We start from the raw sequence: 16,991 nt of genomic DNA, 5'->3' as shown, positions 1-16,991 counted from the left end.
GGTGGCTGTGGAGATCTTCTCTATCTTAGCCTCCAGTACTGGTTTACTAGGCTGTATATTTTCCCCAAAATGTCATATTATTCTGATGAGGCCTCAGCTGAATAGTAGGGAGCAACTGAGAAGAAAGGATTGACAAATCTAACATCCTGTAGCCCATATCCATCTTAAGTTAGTTGTGATAAAGGAATGTGGTATTTCCAACCATTTGGGTATTATCCCATTCAATTGATAGCCATCATGTCATAGTTTAATCAGAAATGAGAACTATGTAACTTTTGCATTTTTCTTCTCTCAATAAAATGTAAATATAATGCAAATGGAAGAAAAGATACATTCAATGCTCCTTGGCCACCTCAAAAATAAGCATTAAAAAAACACTCACACAGCAGCTGCGGATTACTGCATAACCTCCCCCTCCCTTTAGATAATTTTTTTTCTTAAGACAGAATGCTTGAATAATTTGCATAATTAATTTTTGGAAGAAAACTAACACCTTCCTTCAGTCTTCTTCAACAAATTGGGGTCATAGCCACATTACACACTCTTTAGAAGTTTATTTTAATGGCTTTTAATCTCAGTTAACAATGTAAACATGCAAAATGATGTCATTATTTCACCAAAAGCTTCAGAAATGGTTAAGGTAAATATCAGCTGGTGCTTATAGTAATGTTTCAAAGTAGGCAGACAATTAAAGCCGTCCTATTTTTAAAACACTTTCTCAGGTCTTCACTAAGGCAGAACCAAACAGCAAACTATTCCAAATTTAATCCCAAAGTTGTTCAACTATTTCCTCTCCAAAACTTTCCTCCACTTTAATTGTGTTGCAACGAGGAGAGGAGGAGCCCATTGTGTGATAATTTTGTGTATTTGAGAAATAACGTCCTTACCTAGAGGCTTGGACCTTTCAAGACGTTGTTCAAAACTATTTAGGTTACCTGAGCTCATATACTTGTTTGGTTTAGAACATGCATGACCTGGTATATCTATAGCCAGCTACAGGCTATGTCACTCAATATAAAGTTAATTTCTGAAATAGTAAGAGGTTTGTGATTATTTTCTTTAAAAATCAGTTACTTTGTAGGGCCCCATTTGAGTGTGCTCATGGCTGAGTTTCAACTTCTTGTATTTTATGAATTAAATTGCTGTTTACTATATGTTTCTCTTTTAAAATCCCATTTCTATCATTTATGAGTGTTTTCCCTATGAAAACTGGAAGCAGATTGTAAGGGTCAAGTTTCCAAGATTTTATTCCAATCCTTGGGAAAAACCTGTGTGCCAATATCTCGTTCCTATATCTTTTTAAGAGGTTCCATAAATCTCTAAATTGCCACTCAGCAATATAGTGTACACTTTAGAACATGGGTAGGCAAACTAAGGCCCGGGGGCCAGATGTGGCCCAATCACCTTTTAAATCCAGCCCATGGGTGGTTCGGGAATCAGCGTGTTTTTACATGAGTAGAATTTTATTTAAAATGTATCTCTTGTGGGGCCTGCCTGGTGTTTTTATATGAGTAGAATGTGTGCTTTCATTGTGGGGCATAGGGATTTGTTCATTCCCCCACCCGCCAAAAAAATTATAGTCCAGCCCCTCACAAGGTCTGAGGGACAGTGGACCGGCCCTCTACTGAAAAAGTTTGCTGACCCCTGCTTTAGAAATTAATCATGTTCTCTCTCTACCCCTTTGGTTTAAGAAATTTTTAAATTGTGCTAATGACCTCAGAGCTTCTGGTTTTACATGTTTGTTAATAATAAAACTAGGTTTTTTTGTGTTAGGTCAGTTTGTGTTATGGTTTTGGGGAAAATTCCTTTGATCAACAGATGGAAGTTGATTGAAATTCCTATTTCATAAGGTAACCAATTTTATTCCCTGTATATGATGTTGGACTACAACTTCCATGACCCCTGACTTAATGACCATGCTGCTTAGAGTTGGTGGAAGTTATCAGATTCAGGATGCCTCTGAATGCATCATCCTTCCTGCTCTGCAAAAAGAAAGCCCCAAAGGTGTATCCCCATATATTTCCCCTCCAGTACAGCACCCTGGGGTGTACCTTGCCTCTGGGCAGCTCAGGATGAAGAGAGCTCTGGCAACCCCTGCTTGCTCTCGCTCTCCCCTTGCTTTTGTGACCACTGACCTCCCTGAGACAAGAGGCAACAACAACAACAGGTTGATAATGATGCAAAGGAAAGCACCAAAGGGGGTTGGAACAGTCCCCATGGCATAGGTCCCCTGCCTTTCATTATCTTACTGGATCCTAAACCTTCATACAATACGAAGGTCAGAGAGAAAATAAAAACAGCCTGCAGCCCATCTCCATAATTAATTCCAACGGGTCTTCAGTAGGCAGCTGCAGATACTTCACACTTCTGTGCTGAAGGAGGAAACCACTAGGCACAAGGCTGCCAAGATCCTGCCACAAGCGATCTTTTGGAAGCAGCACAGAGATCACTGACCTCCATCATTGGTGCACGTTTGGAAAAAAATGGCACAGGTCTCACCGCATAATTACTGGTAGTTTCGACAATCAGCTTTACTGTTCAGTATCCTGCCTTGGAAAGTGAAGCGAAGCCCACTTTCTTGAGGAGGAAAATCAGAGAGAAGCATGAAGGTAAAGTCCTGTTCAGCCATTTGGAATTGAGATTGGTGTGCATGGGAGGTAGGGAGGGAGGGAGGGAGGGAAGTCCATCCCTATCATTAGGAGGGGTGACAATGGGCCACAGATGCAGGGGAGCAAGCAACAGTGGTGAGGTGCTGGAGAACAGCTGTGTTCTTGTGCCCCCTTGCATTTCTGTCCCATCACTAATGTCAAAATCAGATTCAACCACTGGTCTAGTTGATTTCAGTACATGGCAGTACACTTAATTAAAGAATTTGTCACTTTTTAATATATAAAAGTTTTTAAATAGTTTATATAAAATGATACTAAACATTCACATAGAAATACTTATACAATTTACCAGACTGATCTGTAGCTGATTGAAATTTGATGTTCAAGAGTCCTGAACAGTGGTGGAGGAAGGAGGGCAGTGTCCTCCACGTTTTCTTCTGTTTTTAAAAGGGGAAATATGCGGGGACTGTGAGCTTGCTTGGAGCAGCAGTGCAATGAATTCAGGGTGGGCAGGGCAAGGGGAGCCAGGGAAAGAACTGAAGGTTTCAGCTGTGGTGGTAAAATATTGTCAAACAGCAAGTCTGCATTTCACTGATCAGGAGGTCTGCCCATCGAGAAATAACAGAGTGGGAGAAATATGATCCATTAGTTTCTCAAAGGCAGTCAATACTCAGCTTAACAGACATGGTGCCAGGCCTCGCCACCACATTTTGTACTTTGCTGCATCTCTCCTGGGAAAAAAATCATGCAGATGCCCGAGTTCTTACATGGTCAGACTGCTGATGATCCCAATGAAACATATCTTCTTGCAAATACGACTTTTAAAAACCAGGTTATTGCATTAGCATCCAGACTTTGAAAATTTTCATATATGCAAGAGCAGGAACCTTTTTTCTGATCTACGGAGAGTGAGGGAAAGATCAGTCTTCTCCCTTTGGTTTCATCTTCGTAAGAGAGAATCTTGCCAGTTAAAGGAGAAAGAACATTCTCTCAAGTCAGTGGGCACGACCACGATGCGTACAGTCTCCGCTTCCTGTGTCTGAGTGGGAGACTGAGACTGGAGTCACAGGGCGATGTTCTCTGAACAAGTTCTCTCCTTCAGTGGACAGCCAGATGCCGCCTTTCATTTAAGGACCAAGGCACACTGGTTTGAGGGTTGTGGGGAGAGAAGAAGGGGTGCCTAGGTGATCTCTGCAGCCCAACTGGTTTGAGGGGAGAGAGAGAGATGGTTGGGGGGAGAGGAGGGAGGCGAGAAGGAGCAAAGTGGGATCAGGACCAGCAACAGCATCGCCTGCACGGCTTTCGTGGGGGGGGGGGGTTGGCTATCTTTGACAGATTTCAATTTCGGGGGGGGGTGTGACAAAAAAAATTCCACACCAGGTACCACCTAACCTTGCTATGCCTATGGTCCTGGGGAAAGGATAACTGTTCAAAATATGTTGGGCTTTAGTGACATATAGACATACAGTGGTACCTTGGGTTACATACGCTTCAGGTTACAGACTCCGCTAACCCAGAAATAGTACCTTGGGTTAATAACTTTGCTTCAGGATGAGAACAGAAATCGTGCTCCGGTGGCGTGGCGGCAGCGGGAGGCCCCATTAGCTAAAGCAGTGCTTCAGGTTAAGAACGGACCTCCGGAACAAATTAAGTTCTTAACCCAAGGTACCACTACATAGATAGATATAAACAGTGCTTTTTCTGGGTGTACACATGGGGTACACATTACTGGTACCTTCCCCCCCCCAATATTAAAAGTGTACTTACTGTAATATCTTCATGGTGAGTACCGGCACCTTTTTAATTTTTTTAAGCGTTGGATATAAATCCCGGTGTTCTAGCAATCTCGCCCCTCTCAGTTCCCAAAGAATGCTACAGTCTCTCATTGTCACTGCTTTCCCTGCCATTTTTTCCCGCCAGTAGGAGACCAACATGGGGAAGGAAAACATCACCTCGGTCACTGAGATCGTCTTGATTGGGCTCACCAACCACCGAAAGACGCAGATTCTGCTCTTTGTGATCATCCTCATCATCTACTCCCTCACTCTTATGGGGAACTTGGTGATCATCTCGCTGGTGTGGACCGACTTGAGGCTCCACACACCCATGTACTTCTTCCTCGCCAACCTCTCCTGCCTGGAGATCTGCCACATCACCTGCACTTTGCCCCCGATGCTGGCAAACCTCCTGAGCCAGAATGGGACCGTCTCTTTCACTTGCTGTGTGATCCAGATGCATGCCATTGGGTGCCTGGGTGGCACCGAGTGCATTCTCCTGGGTGTCATGGCTTATGACCGCTACTTGGCTATCTCCCACCCACTGCTATATACCATCCTCATGGGCAGGTGGCGCCAGGTGCAGCTGGCCTCAGCCTCCTGGGCTGGTGGCATCATTGTCTCTACAACAAACATCATCTGCGGCCTCCGCCTCCCATTCTGTGGCCCCAACCACGTCAACCATTTCATCTGTGAGCTGCCGATTGTGTTGAAGCTGGCATGCGCCGACATCCATTCCACAGAGATGATTGTTTTTGGGACGTCTGCGGTGGTGATCCTGACCTCTCTGGCTGTCATTCTGGCTTCCTACGGGCTCATTTTGTTCTCTGTGCTGAAGATGCACTCAACCACTGGACTGCGCAAGGCCCTCTCCACGTGTGTGTCCCACCTGGCGGTCGTCACCCTGTTTTACAGCACGATAATTGCCGCATACGTGAAACCCCCGTCAGTGACCGACCCTGACAGCGACAAGAAACTCGCTGTCTTCTACATCGTGGTCACCCCTCTTCTCAACCCAATCATCTACACCCTGCGCAACAACGATATCCACGCAGCAGCAGCAAAAGTCCTGCGCAGAAGGGGCTTGGAATAAGATGCTGACGTCTTGTGTTATTAGTCTGGGTTTTGTCCAGTTTCTGCCAGTTCCCCTTAATGAATGCTGTGTGAGAAGGCCTAATGTGCTTTGTAATTGCGTATCAGGTCTCTGCTCAGCCCAGAAGCCTAGTCAGAAGGCTTAGGTTTTGAGCAGTCTCCCTTACTCTTTTGTTCTCACAGAAGCAAACCACAAGCCCTATTTGTATCTTCAAAAGGTCATGTGGGGGCATACAGAGTATCAGGGTCATAGCTCAGTGGCAGAGCATGTGCTATTCATTCCAAAAGCCCCAGGTTCATTCCTGGGCATCTCCAGGTTGCATTAGGAAGGACTCCTGCCCGAATCCCTAAAGCGCCAATGGCAATACATCATCAGCAATACTGATCTTAGTGGACTAATGGCTTGACTCAATACAGACGAATAGTGGAGGGGGGAGCATGGGGGCCATAGCCCCAGGTGCATGATTTTGAGGGGGAGTGAACCAGGCACCCCAACGCAAGGATCCCCATCCTGCCCTGCCTACCACTGGGCGTCTCTGGGCCCCAGAACCCAGCTTTGCCTCGCCACCGCATCCCTGGCCTCCTCACTTCATGCCATTCCCTCACTCAGTGCAAGGTCTGGGCTGGCATGATGGGTTCTGTTCATCCTTCATGCTGCGCCCTACCTGGCACACATGTGCCAACAAATGGCACAACTCTGCCAACTCAGTATACAGCAGATTCCCACAACTAAATCAGTCCTGACCGTTGGCCATGCTGGCAGAGACTGATGTCAGTTATGGTCCAAATTATCTGGGGGGGGGGGAGTCAGGTTCGGAAAGACTGACAAAGAGGAATCTGGAGTTTGTACACCATCCTCCAATATCCCCAACAGTGCTGGGTGTGTTTAATCCATCAGAAGGGAAGTGCTATAGGTTGAGTATGCTGGAAAGAGGTGTACAGGCAAATACAGTAAGCACTCTTAAAGCTGGTCAGTTTTTAAAAGCACACACAAACATTCCTCACTGGCTCTTTCAGTCTTCAGGATGCTGCTATTTGAGAAGCCAAAGTCTCTGTAATTCATGCTTATCTGGTGCGGCTTCTCTTGGGACTTAAAAAGCAAAACAAAAATTAAATAACATTTATTCAAAAGTTACAAGGCAGCTTGGTGCATTAGCTTAGCTAACTGACCATTTTACTTTGTCCTTTTGTTTCTTCTATAAAAGATTACAAAAATTGGTGTAGCTGAAAATGTTGAGAGCTTCTGATATATTTAGACTTTTTTCATAATGATGACATACCTATAGTTTTCAGTTCAGTTAAAAACAAGTTGAAAAACATTTTTGCATAAGATTATACCTTGTTGCTTGCTTTCATGCAAAAGGGTAACTTCTAGAACACAGTTCCCTAGAAAAAGTTAGTAGTGGACAGCGGCAGTTTGATATTCAGCATGGATTTTAGCCATGTGTATCGTTGTAGGAGTAATGACCTCTTCACTGTATGAAAGCCTGGGTTACTATAAAGCAAAGAAGGAAGGGGAACCATTTTGCTGCTATGATTGCATTCTGTATCCACAAGAGTGGCTTTCCAACCAAACAGGTAACACATATCATGCCTAGAGCCTATCAAATGTACTTTCACTCAGGTATTAAGACATTCATTTCCATTATCTTGAGATAATAGTTGAGGGGGCCCGCTAGGGGTGCCTTGGAAGATGGCCGACAATACCATCTCTCCGGCTCACACGAGGTAATTAAGGGGCTGATGATGGGAGTAAATCAGCCTCCCGGGGTCTCCCCAGGGGATGGGGAGACACAGCCTCATCTGTGGTTGCCAATAAATCACCCCCGAGTTTGAAAGGAGGGGGGTGGGGGCACTGGACGGAAAGCCCTTGAGTGAGCTTTGGATCTCCCTGACGCTGCTTCTGAAAGCGACCTAGTTGCATTGCTTAAGATAAAATAATTTGATGTAAAAGGTAAATGTACATGTTTCGAGCGAAGGAGAGGGTGTTTTATCTGCTAATCAAATCTACCGCTGAGAAGTTAAGAGTGATGGGATGGATTGAACAGAAGACTACAGCAAAGAATCACAGCTATGTCGGTGTGTTGAAACGGAACGGAAGGGGGGGGACTTCTTTCTTTTTCAATGATTTACCTAACAACCCCTCCCCTAGAAGAACCGTCACAATGATTTATAGCAAGTGAGACTGAAAAATAAACTGTGTGGAAACAAATATTAATTAAAGGCTTTGCTTTGTTGAAGATTTGGAAAGGAAACGAAAGGCTTTCTTGGGGACGCAGTCATAAATCTGGATCCGCCATTACGAGACAGACTTTGTTGCGAGATTTACAGTCAAAGGGGGAGGTGAGCCACTGTTCTGCTATTTTATTTGGATTATGTCTATTCGGCAATATCCCCCCTGGAAAGACTGATTTATGGAACAACTGGTCTGGGAAAATTAATGAGCAGACACTTAGACTGTATTTCATCGGAACTGTCGAAATGGCGCCTGCCGCGTGAATAAGACGTTTGGATCAACGTGTAAGCCCACACAGAAACATAATATTGCTTGCTTCATCTCGCTTGTGGAAACAACTCGAGGGTTATTAAGAAGAAAAATGATAACAGCAAGAAGAGTGAAAGATAGGACTTGTGAAATATCAAAGCAGCAGAAATATGAGATGATTGGACCCTTTCTGAGCTTGAACCATGGGTACCCCCAACAAAAATTTAAAATTCAGCAAAATATTTGGATTTTTATTATATGTATTGATATAATTCAGAGTAATTAACGTGATATGACTGGGCTGTTAAACGGAAAATTAATAAAAATTATTTTTTTAAAAGAGATAATAGTTGAGAATTCAGTGAAAAATGTGGTTCTTGATATGAGGTAAAGTCTGATATACTCTAAATGCATCATCATTCCTGCTCTGGAAAAAGAAAGCCCCAAAGGTGTATCCCCATATATTTCCCTCCAGTACAGCACCCTGGGGTGTACCTTGCCTCTGGGCAGCTCAGGATGAAGAGAGCTCTGGCAACCCCTGCTTGCTCTCGCTCTCCCCTTGCTTTTGTGACCACTGACCTCCCTGAGACAAGAGGCAACAACAACAACAGGTTGATAATGATGCAAAGGAAAGCACCAAAGGGGGTTGGAACAGTCCCCATGGCATAGGTCCCCTGCCTTTCATTATCTTACTGGATCCTAAACCTTCATAAAATACGAAGGTCAGAGAGAAAATAAAAAACAGCCTGCAGCCCATCTCCATAATTAATTCCAATGGGTCTTCAGTAGGCAGCTGCAGATACTTCACACTTCTGTGCTGAAGGAGGAAACCACTAGGCACAAGGCTGCCAAGATCCTGCCACAAGCAATCTTTTGGAAGCAGCACAGAGATCACTGACCTCCATCATTGGTGTATGTTTGGGCAGGGGAAAAATGGCACAAGTCTCCCCGCATAGTTTCTGGTAGTTCGACAATCAGCTTTACTGTTCAGTATCCTGCCTTAGAAAGTGAAGTGGAGCCCACTTTCTTGAGGAGGAAAATCAGAGAGAAGCATGAAGGTAAAGTCCTGTTCAGCCATTTGGAATTGAGACTGGTATCTGAGGGAGGGAGAGAGGGAAGTCCATCCCTATCATTAGGCGGAGTGACAATGGGCCACAGATGCGGGGGAGCAAGCAACAGTGGTGAGGTGCTGGAGAACAGCTGTGTGTCTTGTGCCCCCATGCATTTCTGTCCCATCACTAATGTCAAAATCAGATTCAACCACTGGTCTACTTGATTTCAGTACATAGCACACCATCATGTTCTTTGCCTTAGGCAGCAAAACGTCTTGGTCCAGACATGCCAGAGGAATAGAAGAGCACATCTCGTTGTTTTAGCAGAGATTAATTAATTACTATGCCTCTTATTTAAATTGCTAATACTGTGGGCCTTTTGCTCAAGGAAAGCTCACCCATTTCAATTCAATTTATAGATTGGGGATTATAATTTGTATGGGTTTAGGGTTGCCCCAATCCCAGAGAACAGAGGGCAGAAAAGCGGAAAGGAACCAATCCTATGGAAAGGAAGGGGGGAAGTCTCTAAGTGCCTAGGAGTTCACTGGAGCTTTCTCCATCTTTGTGGTTGCAGGACCCATCCTCATGGTCCTCCCAGTAGTCTTGGCAATATTTTATAATGTGCAAAAATGTCTCTTTTAAAAAGAGAAAATCATTTGTCTTGCACATAACCATCTGACATGGTACAATCCAGGGCAGCTTTAACTTCTTGACTTAGCAGGTTGTAAAAACTGCTCAACGGGCAACCTGTGAGCTAGGTGGGATTAACTGCTAGGGGGTGAGGAGATGCTGGAAAAAGTTGCAGTAACATACAGAAACCAAGTATTAATTTTATTTAATGTCACTTAATTAAAGTATATCACACACACACACACACATTCTTAAGTAGTTTGTATAAAATAATACTAAACATTCCTATAGAAATACTGATAGAATTTACCAGACTGATGTTTAGCTTTTTGAAATTTTATGTTCAAGAGTGTCCCTGAGAAATGAAAAGTGTTCAAAATATGTTGGGCTTTAGAGATAGAGATAGAGATAGAGATAGAGACAGAGAGAGATTTACAGTGCTTTTTTTCTTTAAAAAATAATGTTTAGGGGTACTCTCATTTTGACTCAAGAAAATCACCAGTTTATAGTTGAAATCGGGAAAAATAAATGCAGTAAATGGACAAAAGTACAAAGATTCACAAAATGTTTAGGAGTATGCATACCCCTGTGTCCCCCCCCCAAAAAAAGCACTGGATATATAGATAATATAAACAGTGTTTTTACTGGGGGTATACATGGGGTACGCAGTACTGGCACCTTTCATCCCTCAAAATGTCAAAAGTGCACTTGCTGTAATATTTTCATGGTGAGTAAAAAGGTAAAGGGACCCCTGACTGTTAAGTCCAGTTGTGGACAACTCTGTGGTTGTGGTGCTCATCTCGCTTTACTGGCCGAGGAAGCCGATGTTTGTCAGCAGACAGTTTTTTTGGCCAGCATGACTAAGCCACTTCTGGCAAAACCAGAGCAGTGCATGGAAATGCCGTTTACCTTCACATCATTTATCTACTTGCACTTTGAAGTGCTTTCGAACTGCTAGGTTGGCAGGAGCAGGGACCGAGCAACGGGAGCTCACCCCGTCATGGGGATTTGAACCGCCGACCTTCTGATCAGCAAGCCCTAGGTTCAGTGGTTTAGACCACAGCGCCACCCGCGTCCCTCCTTCATGGTGAGTACTGGCAGCTTTTAATTTCATAAAAATTTTAAAGCACTGGATATAAATCTCGATGTTCCAGCAATCTCACTCCTCTCAGTTCCCAAAGAATGTTGCAGTCTCTCACTGTTGCTGCTTTCTCTTTCTTTTCTTTTCTTTTCAATTGCCAAAATGAGTTGTCATTTTCCTGCCAGTAGGAGGCCAGTGCGGGGATGGAAAACAGCACGTCGATCACTGAGATTGTCTTGGTTGGACTTACCAACCACCGAAAGACGCAGATTCTGCTCTTTGTGATCATCCTCATCATCTACTCCCTCACTCTTATGGGGAACCTGGTGATCATCTCGCTGGTGTGGACCGACTTGAGGCTCCACACACCCATGTACTTCTTCCTCGCCAACCTCTCCTGCCTGGAGATCTGCCACATCACCTGCACTTTGCCCCCGATGCTGGCAAACCTCCTGAGCCAGAATGGGACCGTCTCTTTCACACGCTGTGTGGTCCAGATGCATGCCATTGCGTGCATGGGCGGCACCGAGTGCATTCTCCTGGGTGTCATGGCTTATGACCGCTACTTGGCTATCTCCCACCCGCTGCTATATACCATCCTCATGGGCAGGTGGCGCCAGGTGCAGCTGGCCTCAGCCTCCTGGGCTGGTGGCATCATTGTCTCTACAACAAACGTCATCTGCGCCCTCCGCCTCCCGTATTGCGGTCCCAACCACGTCAACCATTTCATCTGTGAGCTGCCGATCGTGATGAAGCTGGCATGCACCGACATCCATTCCACAGAGATGATTGTTTTTGGGACGTCTGCGGTGGTTATCCTGACCTCTCTGGCTGTCATTCTGGCCTCCTACGGGCTCATTTTGTTCTCTGTGCTGAAGATGCACTCAACCACTGGACTGCGCAAGGCCTTCTCCACGTGTGTGTCCCACCTGGCGGTTGTCACCCTGTTTTACAGCACGGTCATTGCTGCGTACGTGAAACCCCCGTCAGTGACCGACCCTGACAGCGACAAGAAACTCGCTGTCTTTTACATCGTGGTCACTCCTCTTCTCAACCCAATCATCTACACCCTGCGCAACAAGGATATCCACGCAGCAGCAGCAAAAGTCCTGCGCAGAAGGGGCTTGGAATAAGATGCTGACGTCTCATGTTATTAGTCCGGGTCTTGTCCAGTTTCTGCCAGTTCCCCTTAATGAATGCTGTGTGAGAAGACCTAATGTGCTTTGTATTTGCGTATCAAGTCTCTGCTCAGCCCTGAAGCCTAGTCAGAAGGCTGAGGTTTTGAGCAGTCTCCCTTACTCGTTCTCACAGAAGCAAACCACAAGCCCTATTTGTATCTTCAAAACATCATGTGTGGGCTGTGGGAATGTTCAGGGTGGCAGGAGAGGCTATATTGTTTATTAATATTCTCCGTAACTTGGGCTAGCAAGTTCCTTTACTTAGCAGAGTGCCTTTCCCTTTACACAGCAGAATACTAGTTGCAAACTCATGTGAGTTTCTTAAGACAATACGCAATTCAGTTTGTCTTGTCCAGATTGAAAGGTGTTCGAACATTTTGCTGGCAAGACCCCTTGAATTCCTCCTAAAAGAATGAAGACGACAGTGTCTTTATTCATAAGAAATAAAAAGAAAGCTTGCTCACGATCAGGCAGAGCACAGTGTGATCCCTGAAGGCAGGCTTTAGGCTTAAAGTTACAAACGTATAAAAACAGGTTTAACCCATAATAAGGGAGATTTACCTAGTGACTGCAGGCTAGCAGTCCAGCAGTTCAAAGGACAAAAGGAAGATGGAAAAGACACACAGTGGCAGCATGCCTTGGCCTTTTACCAGGTCTAGAAAGGTCACGCCTACCCACTAGTCACCTGCCAAGGGCTGATTCAACCGGCTAGGCTCCCCGCAGTGCGAGCGGGCAGACATCCAGTGTGGATCCACATGACTCTGGTGGCGAGGGCTGGGCTGGAGCCGTGGACTCTGTGAACGCTTCGTGCCCTTCCCTCACTCGGTGCAAGGGCTGGGCTAGCATGATGGGTTCTGTTCATCCTCTGCGCTGCACGCCACCATGGCACTATCCATGTTTAGGATAACCTCCATTTTTTGACATGATTTTTGAGTCAAAAAACCTTGTCTAATACACCGAAAAATACGGTATTTAGACTTTTTTTCCCATAATGATGACATACCTATAGTTTTCAGCTCAATTTGAGAAACATTTTTGCATAAGATTATACCTTGTTGCTTGCTTTCATGCAAAAGGGTAACTTCTAGAACACAGTTCCCTAGAACAAGATATTAGTGGAAATCGGCAGTTTGACATTCAGCGTGGATTTTAGCCATGTGTATTGTTGTAGGATTAATGATCTCTTCACTGTATGAAAGCCTAGGGAGAGCATTCTCTATCCAAACCTTTCCAGTTACGTAGCTAGCTTGGTGTTAACATTTTTTAGTTTAGAAAAAGACCAAGATCTAATGTGTTTTTAAGGTGTTGAAATTAAACATTAGTGCTTATTTTGGAAATGCATTGAGTGCTCTATTCCTGACAGCTGTTCAGATGAGATTGGATTTCATCAGTCCTCAAGCTGATTTCTACCATTCAGCCACAACTGTATTATACCAACACATATTGTAATATATAAATATATATATATAACCCTGTACACATTACTCTGTCTGTCAGTTGTTGTTTTTCTTGGATTGAACTGTACTAGAATTCAATGCTCTCTCAGATGTTCACACACTGGACTGGTGACGGTGCAGTATTATATTATCATCCCTGACTTACCCAGGTGGTCACTGCCTTCCGCAGGAGGGCTTCTCCTTAAATTCTCCAAAATGCAAGAAATCCATTCCACAGTAACTCAGAGAACCATTCATAAGACAGTGCTCCTTTGCAAAAGGAAACAAAGCTGGCTAACTCTTAGCATATTTGTTAAAACAGAAACAACGTAATAATTTGGTCCAAAAATTAAAGACCAATGAGGGTAAGTTGATTGCAAGATCTGAAGATGTTGCAAATGAATTTTTTAAAAAATCTGAGAAATTATGAAAAAAGATGGAAAATTAAATTTCATGTCTAACCTAAACTGAATCTGATAAACTCCAATCTCATATAACATTCTCTAAACTCCATAGAGTGGTCAATAAGTTTTAAAAATGCAAAGTCCCCAGATAAGATAGTTTCACAGCTGAGTAGTATAACTAATTTTTGAATGAATTAAAACACTCTTTGTCAGAGACATTAAATGAAATTATGGTAAGTCATGTTTTTGCTAAAACATGGGAAATGGCAAGAATAGTGGTAATAAATAAAGATCCTTCTAAATGCAGTGGTACTATCATATAGCACTCCTGAATCAGGACTTTAAAATATGGAGCTCAATTCTAGGAAATAGATTAGATACAGTAATGCATAAATAGCAGAAGATAAAACCCGGTTCATTAGGGGGCATAAACGCTCTTCAAACATACATATATTCATGCTATATAAAGAAACATACATATATTCATGCTATATAAAGAATGAAACCAAAACATTCGGCAACTGAGCCATTTCCAGATCAAAGGTACGACTGTAATATGATGCCACAATGTTACCACACTTACTATGATGGTATCATCCAGATCGTTCAACTGTACTGGAACGGAGTCTACAGAGTTAAGCAAATGCATTGTCGTATTGCTCAGAATTAGACAAAGGCATAATTAAAACCAAGCATTGCACCAAAATACCACTTGAAATTTGGAAGAAATTCCAACCTATGAAAATCGCAGAGCATGACTGAGAGGCAAGGGTGAGTTGGGGAATGGAAAACTGGGTGAAGGGAGAAGTCGCAGCAATCAGCAACACCCCAGACTGCAGTCTGTATGGGAAAATCCAACCGGAAGACCAATTGTATATCGAGGATGTTATGTAGTGTAGTTTCACCCTGGGCCAACAGGGGGATACTGTATATAGTTTTCACTCAGGTCGGTAGATAGTTTTCACTCAGGTCCGCGTCCGTTATTTTAGGCGGGAACTCTGAGCTGTTATGGTTACAATGTTGACAGCCGGCTGACTATAAATACAGGCCGGCTGAGCTGTTCGCAGTCAGTTATTTCCAGCTTACCAGAATAAAAGAGCTACTTGAAGAAATCGCTGTGCCGGCTGCTATGTCAACCCACAACTTAACACTGGCGACGAGGATCAAGGCTAAAGGAGATGGGCGTACCTGTATATTGCCCTAAGGTGCCGTCAAAAACCTCGGCAAAGTCTTTGACCAGACCCTCAGTCTCTGCGTTAGAGATGCAGTTGATGCCGGTGATTTCCAGGCCGAGGGCATCAAACCAGTCTAGCCCTAGGAGGCTTGGCCACTGACCTTCGACCACCACCAACCGGAGCAGGCCCGAAAAATCCTTGAAGGCGATCCGGAACCGGCCAACGCCTACCACGGGAATGTCGTTTCCCTGGTAGTCTCTCAGGTGTACGCGGTGAGAGTCGAGTTGCCTTTTGGACACTCTGGGTACCAGTCTTTTGAGGGTGCTCCATGACACGATGGACAGGGCAGACCCGGTGTCGATCTCCATGTCACATGGAGCTCCTTCAATGAGCACCGTGACGTTCAGCTTGCGTCGCGTCGACGAGTCGGTTTGGCCAATCGTGGTTCTAGACGGGCAGCGGCAGTTGGTGAGAGCGAAACAACTTTCCTTGGCCGACTGGAGTGAAGACTTGGACTTGCAAGTCGATGAAGGGGGGGTGTCAGACGGAGCCGATCGGCAGACCTTAGCGATGTGGCCCCTTCTGGAACACTTCCTACAGATGGCGTCTCTGAATCGACACTTGGCACGGGAATGGTTGCCTCCGCAGCCAGCACATTCCGGTTGGCCCTTGGAGTTCTGTTGGCACAGCCTGGGGGTTCAGCCACGGCAAAGTCTGGGTGTAGCCGGTCGAGCGGTGACCTGAGGCGGCGGCCCATAAGCAGTTCAGGCGCAGGGTTGGGGACTTGGACACTACCGAGGTGCCCCCAACTGCGCTTGCGGCTCCGGAAGAGACACGTACAGATGGCGAGGCCCCACCTACACCTCCCTCGCAAACTGCCAGCGTGGAGCCGAACCAAGCCGTTTCAGAACAGACTCAGACCACTCCACTTGCGGAGGCTCCACCCACAGCAGCGGATCCAGGGGAGTTGGTTCCAACGCCACCTAGGGTCGCACCACAGCCTCAGCGAGAACTGTGTGGCCCTCCGGACTTGGCTACCAGTCCCCGGCGGTCTGGCAGAGTTTCCAAGCGCCCAACTTATTTAAAGGACTATGTTGTTGGACAGGTATCACTGTTGGTCTAAGTAGGGGAAATGTAACCGATAGGCTTTTGTGCCTAATTGAACCATTACGCGTAGTGCTGTATATAAGGAAACCATTATGATTGTAACTAACGCCTTATCTCGGTGGGGAGGGGTGTTATGTAGTGTAGTTTCACCCTGGGCCAACAGGGGGATACTGTATATAGTTTTCACTCAGGTCGGTAGATAGTTTTCACTCAGGTCCGCGTCCGTTATTTTAGGCGGGAACTCTGAGCTGTTATGGTTACAATGTTGACAGCCGGCTGACTATAAATACAGGCCGGCTGAGCTGTTCGCAGTCAGTTTATTTCCAGCTTACCAGAATAAAAGAGCTACTTGAAGAAATCGCTGTGCCGGCTGCTATGTCAACCCACAACTTAACAGAGGAGGTAGTGATTCTAACATGGTTACCCTTCCTGCCTCTGCTCCTTCCCCCTCCCTTGCAGTTGCTAAGTTTTTGAAGGTGTGAGAACCTTCTCTGGTGTCAAAATCAGTTGAGAATAGCTGAAGCCCCACTCACAGCTACCTGAATCAGTCTAGGAAAACAATGCTGGGAACCTTCTCTGATGTCAGAAATTGTTACCGGAGGGAGGGCATTGAAAGGAGGTGGCTATCTATAAAAATCAGATGGTTTGAGCAGAGAAACTTAGAAGCTCATGCACAGACTGATTTGCTGCAGGGCAAAGCAATCCAAGGCTACTTCGCAACTTCTTTCAGGGCTTCCAAGTGACAGATAGAACTGCATGTCTTGGTATGTGTGTGTGTGTATTGCTTGCTATTTAGGAATAAAATCCTCTTCTCACCCACTTGTGTTTCATATTGCTTCTGAATCCTAAACAAAATAACCACCTTGCATTTGGCAAGACACAGTCTTTGCTTGCAGGTCACACTAGTTCTATTAAATACTCATAATGAAACAGCCACAGCCAAATAAATAATAGAAACACTTCAGAA

General features: G+C 44.9%; 1 protein-coding gene across 1 annotated transcript; it reads left to right on the top strand.

Moving 5' to 3' along the window:
* Positions 1 to 10,927: 10,927 nt before the first annotated feature.
* LOC309517434 (olfactory receptor 2D2-like) lies at positions 10,928 to 11,857 on the top strand (the record flags this gene model as incomplete). The annotated part of the gene is made up of 1 exon (XM_082196670.1): positions 10,928 to 11,857. The coding sequence occupies one exon, from the start codon at positions 10,928 to 10,930 to the stop codon at positions 11,855 to 11,857; it is 930 nt and encodes a 309-aa protein (XP_082052796.1).
* Between the last annotated feature and the right edge of the window lie 5,134 nt (positions 11,858 to 16,991).

This window comes from Podarcis vaucheri (genome assembly GCF_965113315.1).
Source record: "Podarcis vaucheri genome assembly, chromosome: 13".
Classification (NCBI taxonomy): domain Eukaryota; kingdom Metazoa; phylum Chordata; class Lepidosauria; order Squamata; family Lacertidae; genus Podarcis; species Podarcis vaucheri.
This window is presented reverse-complemented; position numbering and strand designations above follow the sequence as displayed.